The 13,458-nt window shown below is 44.0% G+C and overlaps 1 protein-coding gene across 5 annotated transcripts in view; it reads right to left on the bottom strand.

Moving 5' to 3' along the window:
- The window catches only part of KCNMA1 (potassium calcium-activated channel subfamily M alpha 1), a 686,137-nt gene that overhangs the window by 105,264 nt on the left and 567,415 nt on the right, over nucleotides 1-13,458 (bottom strand). For 2 of the 5 annotated variants that reach the window (XM_025049379.1, XM_015592249.2), the window contains exon 19: nucleotides 13,252-13,425. The exons of the other annotated variants lie outside the window; for them this stretch is intronic. In XM_025049379.1, the coding sequence (XP_024905147.1) occupies nucleotides 13,252-13,425 (174 nt within the window). The remainder of the gene's footprint in view (nucleotides 1-13,251; nucleotides 13,426-13,458) is intronic. 5 annotated transcript variants of the gene reach the window in all.

Genomic DNA, 13,458 nt, shown 5'->3' with positions numbered 1-13,458 from the left:
GGATGTCAAGATTTGAGAGGTGGCGCTCGCCCTGCCTAGGCATAACTCCCAGTGTATAAGCCAATGCAATACTGCAAGAGAAGGTCCCTGAAGCTGGCCTGCGCCTGAATGATTAAAGGCACAAGCCCCACGTTCGGGGCAGTTGGGCTAAATTCAAATCGATGTGGAATCACAGGTGGGCAAAAAGAGCTTGTTTGAGTTAGAAATGTACTGCAGACCTGAAAAGTGAGGTCACTCAGGGAGTGGTAAAACAATGGGTTAGCCACACCTTCCCAATGTGCACCTCCACTAACTGGGACGAAAATACCCAATGACTTATGGAGGGGGAAGGAATACATGTGCATCCCAAGACTCACACAGCGTCCAAACACTGTGCTTGTCAGCAGAAGCAGTGGAAGAAATCTGTCACCTTCAAACAAACGAAGCCGTGATCAATTCTAGATCAAGGTATTCAAGACTGTTCAGCAGTCAAAGGAAGCAGCTGTTCAGAAACAAATGTTTTGTTCGAGATGGTACAAGCAAACAAGAAACAAGATTGCTAGGCTCAAGATGCTCTTTTCACCTGAGACACATGCGTAATAAACTATGAAAACACATTCCCGACTCAGTTTCTATGTGATTCAGCAAACGGTTGTTGAATACCTACTGTGTGCCTTGACTGCTCTGCGAAATATGCTGAGAACTCAAAGACCACTGAGAGTTGTTTGTTTTTGTTAACTTCTAAAAAAGCTCAGTATAGAACCACTCTAAATGGGGTTTACATGAAGCGTTATATAGAGTTACACAAGGGAGACCCATTAACTCTGATCTGAGGTGGGAGGCAGGGCAGTTAAGAAGTCTTCACAGAGATGGCAATATTCGAGCTGTGTGTTTAAAGCAGGAGTCAGCAAACTTTTTCCATAAATATCAGGTAGTAACTATTTTGGACTTCATGAACCACACACTCTCTGTTGCAACAAGTCAACTTTCTGTTTTCACTTGAAAGTAGCCATGAACGATATGCAAATGAATGGTCATGACGTGTTACAAGAAAACTTTATTTATTAAAACAGGCAGTGGCCTGATTTGGTCCACAGGCTATAATTTACACAACCTTACTTTAAAAGATAAGTAAGCTTCTATCAGCTAGAACAGTAGAGACACAGAGTCACAGGCACAGGAAAAAGCTATAGAAATGTGTTAAGTAACAGAAACAAGGCATTCTTAGAGAATCACTAGATGAAGGATACTTTATACGGAAAATAAAACTAGAAAAATAGGCCGAGACCAAACAGTGAAGGGCATCGAATGTCGTATTAAGAAGGTTGAAGGCTATCCTTTGAATTGGGGTGACGACATGATCAAATCTATGTTTTAAAATAATACATGGGGTGGTTGTTTGGTGGCAAGGGAGGCTAACTGGAGGTCAGTGGTGGTAGACCAAGCAAGGAGGAATGAGTGCTTGAGAATGAAAAGAGAAGGTTCGAAAGGTAATCCAGAGATCAAATCAGAGGACTTGGGCCATCAGTAGGATGGAAGAGAGAGCAGGATAGCAGCATCCTTAGGATTTCAAAATGCATATCAATACTCATTCAGACTATCTCTAGACTGTCCTCTCATCAGTCTATTCAAAGAAAGGGCAACGGCAGGACATGAGTGAAGGGCTTGGCCCAGTCTTGGCCCCACTCCTAGCACTAATCCCACTAATGAGAAAATCAACGAGAAGTCCCACTATTAATAAAGCAATTTAGGAGAGGTGATGATAGGAAGTCCCAACACCACCCAGACCTCAAAGATGGGTTGATATCAAGACCATCATCAAAGAAATTTGAACAGAATTTAAAATATACCCTCTCTCCCTGCCATCTGTTCCCCTCATTTGCTCTCCAAGCTTCCCACCGTCTTTCAAGAACACACTAAATTCACTATCTGTGTCCATTTTAGAGATGGAAAAGTCATAGAGGCAGTTTCAGCAAGATGAAGAATGAGGAGACCCAAAGTCACGGCTACAACTATTCTGTGAGGTAGGTCTTATTATGATCTCCATTTTACAGATGTGGAAACTAAGAAATAGAGAAGTTCTCAAACTTGCCTACAGTCCCAACGTAGTAAGGGATGAAGTCTATTCTGGGTTTGCCTAGGTGAAATGAGAAGATATCAGTGCCTTGAGAATTATGAAGACTAACACACGCATGAGACATTACTCTCGTAGCAATCGGCATTCACTGAGCATCCATTTGGTGAACATACCAAAACATGCTTGTGCCAAGAATGAGTTCCAAAGTCCCCAGAAAACATACTATCCCATCCTGTCTCTCCCTTTCCTTGCTCTGAGGTTCCCTAGAATTCTGGGCTTTAATTGTCAAGACCACTTAGCTCTCTGAACAGTGAGGAGAAAGGCTTGGGAATTCCCCCAATTTACAGCAGAGAAAAGACAGGAGATTTCTGCTTAACAGACACCCATCTTCATCTTAATGAAAGAAATCTGTGAAGTGGCCTTTCCAGCACTAGCCCCTTGCACATTTCACATCCACATCCCAAGACTTCCAGATCACATGGCCTGAGCCCCTTCCTCCCAGTCTGCATTCCTAGCAAGTTTCATCCTGTCATTTTCACTGAACACCTCTCCTCTCTGCAGGTCATTGTACCTCCTTTTTCAGTAACACCTATTTAGGGCTTTAGCTTTGAAGCATCCCTGCTGGACATGTTCTCTCAGTTGGATACGTTACAGGCCATATGTGGAAATTTACTCATCCGCACTGAAGAAATAGCCAGATCAACCTTGACGAAATGCAGAGAGCAATTCAAAGCCACTCAAAAGTAAGAGAATGCTTGGTGTGGCCTGAGAGAGCTCTGTGAGCAATCGAGAAAGCTTCCTGCCCACTCCTTGTCTGAGCAGAATAAACAGAATAATGACACTCAATAGAAAATAGCCATGAGACACTCAGCCTTTGGACACCTCTAGGTGGGAGGGATTGTCACTCGGGTGCTGTTAGATTTGATTTGCCTATCCCAAGTCAGAGTCAATGATCCTAATAGTCATGAGTGGCCTCAAATGTTTCTCCACATTTGGGCAGGCTGATGTGACCATCTGCAAACGGTTACAGCTCTCGACGAATGGGCCCCTTTGCTCATATTGGCTTTACCCGCTGAACTAATAATTTTTGTGCCACCCTGACTCACAGGAAAATGATCAGGTTCATCAAAATTAGTAAAACTGAATGCAAGTGTTGTAAGTCCTTGATTTTCTAGGACATACACTCTATATACAAATGTATCCCTGTCTCTACTCACTTGAAACATTGATGGAGTTTTGCCTACTGTGATTTTTTTCCGTTTCCTTACCTTCTTCACAAAGATAACCTTCCTTAACCTTCACAAAGAATGTGGATTATACCTAGTAGCTGATAACTTTCAAGATCCTTCAGTTATGTCTGTTTCTCTCACTAAATTTTTCTCCCTTAATCTTCATATATCCCACTATACACACACACACACACACACACACACACACACACACACACACACACACACACACACACACACACACACACACACACACACACACACACACACACAATATTGTAAACTGCTTAGTTTTAGAAAACCTCACAGACCCAGAGTCATCCTGATTCTGGCATACCATCTATTGCTTTAAGTGATGGTTGAGAATCCCTTCATTTATTCATCCTTTTACTCATCAATATTTATTGAACTGGAATCCTTCAGGCCACTTCCTACTCAAGTGTTCTTGCCAACATGTGAAACCCAGCCAAGGATGCCAGCATGCCTCATTTCTGACCTTGGAGAGAAGGAAGGCAGCCCCTAGGTCCTTTCTTGACTGGGCATAATCCGACCGACCGGCTCCAGTGCAGAAAGCCAGCACTGGCCAAATGTGATCCCTTCAATGGCAACCATCAGCTCCACTCCCAGGAGAAGGCACATGCTCTGTGGTCTACAGATGCCTCTCTCTGCACTGTCCATACATCTGTCATGGCTGTGGCTCTCAGGGGCAGTCTTTCCTACTTCTTTTAAAGGTATCTCAGTGCGGTTGGTCATCTCTGGGATAGATCTTCCTCAACAGCTTTCACTCTGAGTTTGCATAGGTTTTCTCTGTAGCTCTAGGAATATTTGGTGGTATTCATCCTACTGTATGAAAGAGGATAGACAAGGGCTTTCGGGATTACTAGAAGCTGGGGGGTGGGGTTTCTTGCTGTTTCTTGGGTTGTGGGGGGATGGCTCCTCATGAGGAGGAGGACTGAATGAGCTGGTCAGAGAAGAAAGGTCATTTCGGATCTCTAGACCCTTTGTCCAGCTTATCTGAGCTGGACATCAGAAGAATGTCTCCTCACAAGAATCTATAGGTATATCTAAAATCTCCTTCCAAATCAGGCAGTCCAACTATTTACAAAAAAAAAAAAAAAAAAAATTGTTTTCAATGCCCTCTGAGATTTCAAATATGTGGGTCTGACAATGCTGGACTTCTTTCTCTCCATTTAGATTTCTCTTGAGAAAACGGTTGGCTAGGGAAACAGAACTCTTATAAGTAAATGTGAGGATGGTGGATTCCCTGATTATCTAGGTAACTCAACATGTTGATTTGGGAGAAAGCCCCCAAGAGGAAGGATAACACTTAGCCAGTTGGGTGGCTGCATTTTACTCCATTCCACTTCCAGAAGTTGGCTGCCTTCCCTTCCTCCAAGATCAGCTTGCATGCCCCACCCAGGACTCACGTGCTTTTCCATGCTGTTCTAACGACCTTTGTGGGTTGGTGGTGTGTACAAGTTCTACAGTCATGAATGCTAACATATAGACACAATGGACACAAAGGTCTTGTGCAGAGAGAAATAAAAAAGGAAAAGAAAATTGTGCCATGGTACTTAGAAATGCCACATGACTTCCCCCAGAGTTTGTGTGGCAGTACTTCACAGGAAATGTGTTTTGTATTTCCACTGGAGTAGGATAAGTGGTTGAAAACGACAGTGGGTTTTCAGTGAATGGGATGCGAAGTACTTTATAATTTTTTTTCCCTCCACAGATGTAAGGAGACATGCTGTCTCCCTGAAAAAGATGAGAGAAAAAGAGTCTCATTGCCATACACAGGGATTTAAAAAAATTCCCATGAGCTCTAACCGAAGCTACCACATGCAGCTTGAGCCAAGACCCTCGGGGCTGGTCACGTGTCCCAACTGGTGGCCCCCGCTTGCTTTATTTCTGCCACCTAGCCTAGGCCAATGACATCCATGCCAGCAATTGAGAGCCACCTGCCTCTACCACCTTCGACACTCTCGAGATCTGAGTGTTATTGGAAATTGGGAGGATGGTGAGGGAGGAAGAAGAAACACTAGTTAGAAAAAAGAAAATAGATGGAATAGGTCCCCAGGACCAGGGGTAGTGGATGGACACAGCCCTGTGGGTCTCCATTCCTGGACAAGACTTCAGTAAATTCTCCTCCAATAAGAAGAAAACTCCACTGAGCCCGAGTAGGGATCTCAACGACTTCTAGGTCAGCTGGGGAGAATTATGCTCAAGAAATTTAACTAATGAATTTCAACTGCTTCAGAGCCATTAATCAAACCTTCTTTAAAAATATTTTAACTTCTTGGATTTGCCTTTGGATAATGGGTTCCAGCTGCAGATCCTGCAGGCTCGAGATGGCGCCTTCGCCCTCCTCAGAGTGGCTCCTTGCCGCATCCTCCTGCCACAGCCTCCCCTCTGCTGATCTTTCCACCTTCACAGGGTGTCTCCCAACGGACTCCTTTGCCCCTGTCCCTTCCTCCACAGCCGCCACAGAACTAACTCTCCCTGAAACAAAGCCTCTGATGTCACCTCCCTGACCAAATACCTTGGATGCTTTCTGTTGTATTTCAGATGAAGAACAAAACCCTGATGACCTGGGCCCCGTCAACAACGGGCCCCATTTACTCCTCAGGGATCTCTCCCTGCACTCTCCCGAGCAGGTCTCAAGCTCCAGCCACACAGGCCTCCCCACTGCCATGACTCTTCTCACGTTGTTAGGCGGAACACCATTTTTCTGTCCTCCAAGGCACACCTGAAATGCCACATCCTATGGGATCTTACCTCAGCTGACCAACAGGAGGCAACCTCTTGCCCTTGGCATTGCCAAGCACTTTGCACCTGGCTCTCACAGCCCTCCCCGCGTCATCCTGAGTCTTTGTTACTGAAGTCCTTGTCTTTTTCTCCTTCCTTGGAGATAGGCTGTATATCTTCTTCAACTGTGTGAGTAACTGAGTAACTCAAATAACTCCATAGGCTGTGGAGCCACCCAGCTTGTTGTCAAATGCCAGCCCCGCCAGTGACTCACTGAATGACCCCTGGCAGGTTATGTATCGTCTTTGTAAATGGCACGAAAACTTTATAGGTGCCTCAGTTTACAGCTGTCTCAACTACAAATAACAGTTACAAATAATCATGACAAGAATTAAATTAATATTTGTAAAGGACACAGAACAGAGCCTGCAATGCAGCAAATGCTATGCAACTATTAAGTTTAACAACATATACACATGTATATGTATGCGTGCGCATACACACACACACACACCCTTGCTGTGTTGGCAGAGTACTTCGCATATAGTAAGAACAGAGACTCCACTGAGTTTAGTCTTAACATGAATCTAAGTTGCGCAATAGCCATTTCCTAGTAACGTACCCCCACATTAACAAGCCTCGCCTCCTGGGAGATGGAGGAGTACACATATAACAACAGATCTGTCTGGGGAGCAGCCTATACTCAGACGAGACAAAAGCATCAGCTGAGCTTCCAAAGGGAAAAGCCGTTTTTCAGCAAATCTTAGCAGGCCTCAACTTCCTCTCTCCTCACCAATGAGTACGATCCTTTTATAATCTCCACAACCTCTCTGTTCTGAAAATGGTTCCCAATACGCTGTTCTGTGCTCCTTGCTTCTTGGCTTCAATGCAAGTCAAAGCCCCCAGACTCTAAGATTTTTTCCCATGAGCATGCTGGCACATATCCTAAATTGACTGGGCCAGATGACAAACGTCCATCTCAGATGAAGAAAACATCCCACTGAAATGACAGGCACCATATGAAAGGGGAGGGTCCAAGGCCTGATTGAGACCAGGGGTGCTGCAGATCAATTGCTCGCTTCCGCCTGGACGGAACTGGAAGGCAGGATGCAGTGCCGCTGCCCCGCAAGCCTCTCTCCAGTCACTCTGCACCATTATTGGTCTGATACTAATCTGATACATTGCCCAATCTCATCACAACAAATTAGCCACAGACACACGACTGCAATCAACTTGGGGGCTATCCTGAATGCGGGCCGGGGGATTCTCTGTCTCCATGAGCCGCATGCTCCCACAGATGTTTCTAAGAGCCTCTTCCCAAAGGCCCATTTAGAGAGAAATTAAATGCAACTTTGACTTAATTAACGTTTTAAATGATAATGAATACAATGTAGATTCATAGGAGGCATTTACATTGTGTTGTAAAATTGATAAAAATTTAATAACTCTTTGTTAATAAGTTATGTCTCCCCAGACCCATAAAGCCTAAGGCATTGCAGACTCCAGACTGGGTCTAATCCAGGCTCCTGGTGCAGGTGGAGGAGGGGGCAGAGATGGACTTGACATTTGCTCCAAGCCTGCTCTAATTCAAACCTCTGCTTGTTCATCAGTACTTTATTTCATGCAGTAAAGGTCAGGATTTGGGCTCAAGGCAGAGCCTTGACAAGAAAGCTCAAGTGAAAGGCGGGCTGGCCTTGGCATCTGTCATCCAAGATAGTGGAGGGGGGTGGAGATGGAGAGCTAACTGGCCACATCTGTCCTCTACCACAGAGGTAAGATGGAGGGTCCACTGCTGCTTGGTGGTAGAATCTGTCAAGGTGAGTATTTTGACAACTGGCCACTGTCCTGAATAAAAATGCAAACATAATTTCCATGTCACCTTGCACAAGGACTTCTGCTCAGCTTACTTGTGGCATGCCAACGTCTCTTCTAGTTTGTCCTTGAAGAGCCAAGTCACCTATTAACCGTGTCTCTGAAAAGAGAAGTGTCCAAGTGTTGGGGTACGCACACCAAGGACTCTTCCGTCTTTCCTCATTTTGACCTTTCTACTTCTTGTCTCCCAACTCTGTTAAAAAGGATTTCTTTTGAAAAATTGGCTGCCGTTTGCCTACTGTTCCCTTTCTCTTTCATCTATATGTGGTGTCTCTTCATAGCGTATCTATCTTAAAGAATTCGACAATACTGTTGGGGGAGGGAGGGGAGAGCACAACAAGGTCTCAAAATGCAAGTCGACTACATCACTGTATGCTAAACTGAAACAAAAACAAAAACAAAAACAAAAACAAAAAAACCCCAGCTATTTATTATGAATGAAAACCTGATTTGTTTGGAGCTCTTTAGAGATGGGTAATTTAAGGGATTCTTTTCAAAGGAAATTTTTTCCAAGCATGAATACTGCCTTACAATGCTGATTTAAGGAGCTGACCACTGCAGAAGCACATAGAAAAGCTTATTTCCAGTCAATTCATTGCCAAAAGTGGCTACCACAAAATCAAGTGAGAGGCACTGGCTTTTGTTGCTACCAGTAAAAGTGCCCTAAGAGGCCTTCCTAGGTATATTATCAGTCCCATAGAATGGTGCCCAGGCCTATCTGGCTTCCTATGTTTGCTTCCTGTAACGAAGAGCAAATGACCAAATCAAGATGTATGGGCCAGGCTAGCTAAAGAGCTAGAATACGATGCAAATGCTGCTTTAGTGTTTGGCGTTCTATACATAAAAGGAATGAGATAATGATAGGTTGTTGGTTTTTTAAATTCAGCGTCTTAAATCTCCCGTTACCAGGTGCTGGAGACTGTCAGCATAGGGTGTGTCCTATCATAGACATTTTCCTAGAGCTATTTCCACCCCTGCCCTGGTATCTGATTTTATGTACTTCAAAATGCCATTAGTGCACTCGAGTGACTTTAGTTCTATCGACAATGTTAATTCTCTGCCTGTACAAACCAAAGGCTACTTGGGATAAGCTGATTTTTGTTTATTATCTGACAAGACTCGAGATTACACTAAACTGATTTTGGTATGTCTCCCTTCAACCTAATCGCATTGGACTTCTCTCAGTGTAACCATTGGAGTTGAATGCCTCCTTATATTATAGCTATACCCAGAATAAAAGTCATACACAATTTAAAATTAGCTACAGTAGTTTGGAAAAGGGTGTATGTAATTGTGCAGGTTTAAACTATTAGTAAATTGAAAGGTTGGTGTGAGTGATCAAACATGTACTCTAGCTGAAACTATTTCCAAGTGCAAGTCTAAAGATCTGTTTCTCTTCTAACACATGATTAATTTGTTCATGCCAGGGTTACTGACAGTTTGTGGCCAGCATCCTGTCAGGCAGGTTTCAGCAGGTTTGAATCAATAGAGCCCTATGTTGTCACTGCATCATAATTTTAATTGTTCCTTTCTGTTAGACTCGGCAATCAGATAGCAGGCAAGACTGAACTAACAAGAATAAATTTGTAACATAGAAAAAGGACCATTTTACAAAATCGTATGGAGGGGAAATAGAACTAAATCTATATTTAGAACCTAAATCTATATTTATGTGTGTGTATGTTGCTAGACATATAAATATTTTTTATATTTGATAGTATTAGAACATAGCAGCTTGTGAAAAGCCTGGGGCCCATCCTAGTGGCTTTTAAAAGAGCTGGTACTCCTGCCCAGGATCATCCAAAGTGGGAACAACATCGTAATAATCAGACAATGATGCTCCGTGTACGCCGACCCTATATTGAACAATTCAGTCTTGCCCCAAATAGCATAGCCTTATGATGAATCTTATTGGTCACTCTTATTGGTCACTTATTTTTCTGACACAGTTTTTTAAGTCTTTTGCAAAGGAGTCCTTCTCTGTAGATCTATTTGTCAGCACAGACTGGCCTTACATCGCTCATGAGTTCAACGGAAGGAGACAAAGGTTGGAATAGTAGGTGACTTAACAACAACCAAAAGGTGGAAACAGGCCACACGCCCACGAACAGGTAAGCTGAGCAGGCAGGTCCCGCAATTAGAGGGCAGATTTCCAAAACAGTGTGAACACTTTTAATATATTACCGCTCCCCTGGGCAATGGCTACTTCTCTTCCCACTTCAGAAAACACATAACGGGACTTTGTGTTTCAACTTAATGTCCCTTCAAAACGGAAATCTTTCCCTTTATAAAAAGAAAAAAAAAAATAGTAAAGAGGGAGACGAAAGGCGAGAGAGAAACGAATTAGGCAGTCTCCAAAGCACACTGGCTCAACTGGGAAACTGCGACCAAAGCAAGCTCCCTAATAATATAATGACCTTTAATGAGTGTCTTGGGAAACAATACAGCCCCAGCATAAAAGACAAAGGGCAAAACCCATCAGGCTCTGCTGACACTAATTCAAAATGATTTTCAGAACAACTAAAGAATGTAAGAGAAGTAATTTGATCCGCCCATCTGACCTCACTTTGATTCGAGGGCCCTTCTCCTGCCATTTCTAATTGTCAAACCCTCTACATTTCACATCTGCTCATATTTAATGAAAAGCCCACTCTCACCACTGCTCTCTGAGTCAACCAGCTCTGTCAAATGGGCACCACCCAACCCCACCACCGCGAGGGAAGGCCAGGAATTGCCATTGGAGTACTGCCAGTAGAATTCTGCATAGAGACAGACATTTTTTTAATTGGAGAAGAAGGGCTTATGTGGGTGCATGAAGGGGCTCAAATTGGAATGGATTTTTCTAACTTATTATTAATGGTCAAAGGTGAGTGGTCTCACACAGGGACAGATGAAATCTGCTTTTGTTTGACGGAGTGACGACGGCAGAAAGATTGATGAAACAGAGGAGGCAAACCCCCCCTGAGCTGTCAGTACCAGTTAAGGCTTCAACACACAGCTCAAAGCCCCATGTTTTCCATGGTGGGGTTGATTTGGGAGGGGTAGGAAGGACAACAATCACATACACAGGATGTTTCTGAGAGGACAGGACGATCCCACCCTAAGTATTTCTTCTCCTGGCCTCCTACAACACTAAGATTAAATTGCAGAGCTGATAAATCCCTCCAAGCATGATTTCTCCTGGATAAAATGGAAATGATACACACTGGGTATCACGGGCCTCATGCAGGGGACACAGATTTTGCCTTGATTGATATGGGTGGCCAGTGCCAAAGCATGACCACAAAGCCCTAGTTTAGAGCCCAAGTGGCTCCTTCCTTTTCTCTACTGAATCTCTGGCCAAGGTTTTAGAGCTTAGCAATTATCTGAAAACAGAAGTTGTGCCTTATGCAGAAGGGTAACCTCGTGGCTCATGTTATATTCCCCACAATCAGTCAAAGCGATGTGGCCAATCATGCCACCGTAGCTCACCCCTCTGTGCTCCTCGCCACCCCTGCTCTTGTCTCTGAAGCTGGTATCTTTCCACACATCGCAGACACACAAGTTCTTTGTGTGGTGTGTCTTAGTCCATATGGTAGTGCCATATGATTAGAGAGAACTCTTTCAATGAGAATAAAGAGGTAAGAGTCCATACTGTGGCATCTGTAAGAAAGATTTTAAAGGAGGCCTTCTTTCTAAAAGTTCTTTTTTAGGCCAATGTCAAGACAAGATTTAGACAGTCCCAAATCCCTCTCAATGCAACCTCCATTAGCTATCACTTTTACAAATGAATCTTGTCCCTTGGCACTGTTCTGGAGAGGTAGTGAATCATGAATCTGGGAGAATAACTCTCTGGTCCTAAATCTAACTTTTCCAGATGACTAAGACAGCTCAATGCACAGATCATGCTTCAGACCTGACCTGCAGGTACTAACGCCAGCACCTGGCCTGGCACACCACTCTATTGCACACAGTGGAGTTAGGGCTCCTACAGCCCTAGAAGCCTCTATGGATCCACTGTCACTGTACAGGGATCACCTTCAACACTGGTAAAGGTGAGTCGAGCAAGTTTTTCATGGGAGCAAATGCTGAAGAGTGAAGTGCTCTTCTTCATCCTTGTTGCCAGTATGAATGAACCCCTGCTGGTGAAAGTTTAAGTCAACCAGCTCTGGACACTTAGGAGAGAGAACGAATGGCAATATGGTCACCAATAAATGTGTTGGGTGCTTTCAAGAGGAAGGGATGAAACACAGAAGGAAGTATTGTCTTCTACCTCCCATGTTACCAAAAATGTAAAAGTAAGGTTATAGTTGCACTTTAAGACAGCCGAGTCCTCACACAGACCCGCAACCTCTTCTGCCCTTAGATGAGGACCCGCATCCCAGCATATCTGTGTACACACTGGAGCTCTCAACAACATCACCTACAAACTGTGTCGGTAAAACACCAACAAAGCCCATGCTGAAGACAGGATGAGGGATGTCTCAGGAATCTGGCATATCTCAGCTTTGCCAGCCATCAGCTGCAAGGCCTTCACAGGTTCTTTAGCATCTCTGAGCTTGTGGGTAACAAAGAAACTGACTTCAAAGGACCACGCAACAGACTCAAGGAATTCATGGAAGTTCACGGCTTACTTTTGTTGTTATCTGGAATCACAATTGCTACAAGGTAACTTAAACAGGGGGCTGCATTTTGGAAAAATCAAAGATATTAATGGAATGATCCTTTGAATTAGTCGCCTTTTTGCGGGGAAGCTCTAGAATTCACTAGTCTATATAAGTTGGTGGATTTAGGACACACTTTTTCAGAACATATGACACAAACTGGCACTGGAGGGATGAGATATAGATTACAGAGACACAGTAAAAAAAGAATATCCACCCGCATCAAAACCCTGTTGTATTCTGGAAACTATCGAAGCTCACTAAAACTACTTAATGCTAGAGTTGGCTTGTTCTCTCAACGCCCTTTTCCTTCCTCCTTTTGACCCAATCCAGTGTCTAACCCTTCCCCAAATATCGAGATATATATTTCCACACATCTCTGAATCAATATAGTATTTGATTTGCTGCCACATTGCTTTCCATTTATATTTATTTAAAGGAGAGAAGGAGAATCTCACTAGTCTGTAACGTCACAGCCCTGCACGCTAATACGAGAAGCACGAATTAACAGAATGGGGAGGGTGGCTTTCCTCAGCACGTACACAATGACACAGGCAAGTGGGGCAACATATCACCACATATGAGGTCACGGTGGAAAGAAAACATCAGCTCGACTGACACACAGCACCACAGGGCACGACACAAGACGGGGATGAGGGCACAGACAGCACAGACATAGAACTGCGTATGTCGGGGTTAAACTTACAGGCACGGAAACTGGTGGAGCAATCATTAACAGAGACAGAAGAAAGTGGGAAGGCTCTCCCAAGGGTGTCCATGTTACCACGCACACGGCCTGACATGCACGAGCAGTCACGCTCAGAACGTCCGCAATCAAAACAACATGCCCGTCTCATTCTCTTGTAGATGGACATCTTGGCTATAACCATGTGGTTGGATGAGGAGAGGAAGA

Source organism: Pteropus alecto, unplaced genomic scaffold, assembly GCF_000325575.1.
Source record: "Pteropus alecto unplaced genomic scaffold, ASM32557v1 scaffold155, whole genome shotgun sequence".
Classification (NCBI taxonomy): Eukaryota; Metazoa; Chordata; class Mammalia; order Chiroptera; family Pteropodidae; genus Pteropus; species Pteropus alecto.
The sequence above is the reverse complement of the archived record's forward strand: the minus strand, read 5'-3'. Positions and strand labels throughout refer to the sequence as shown.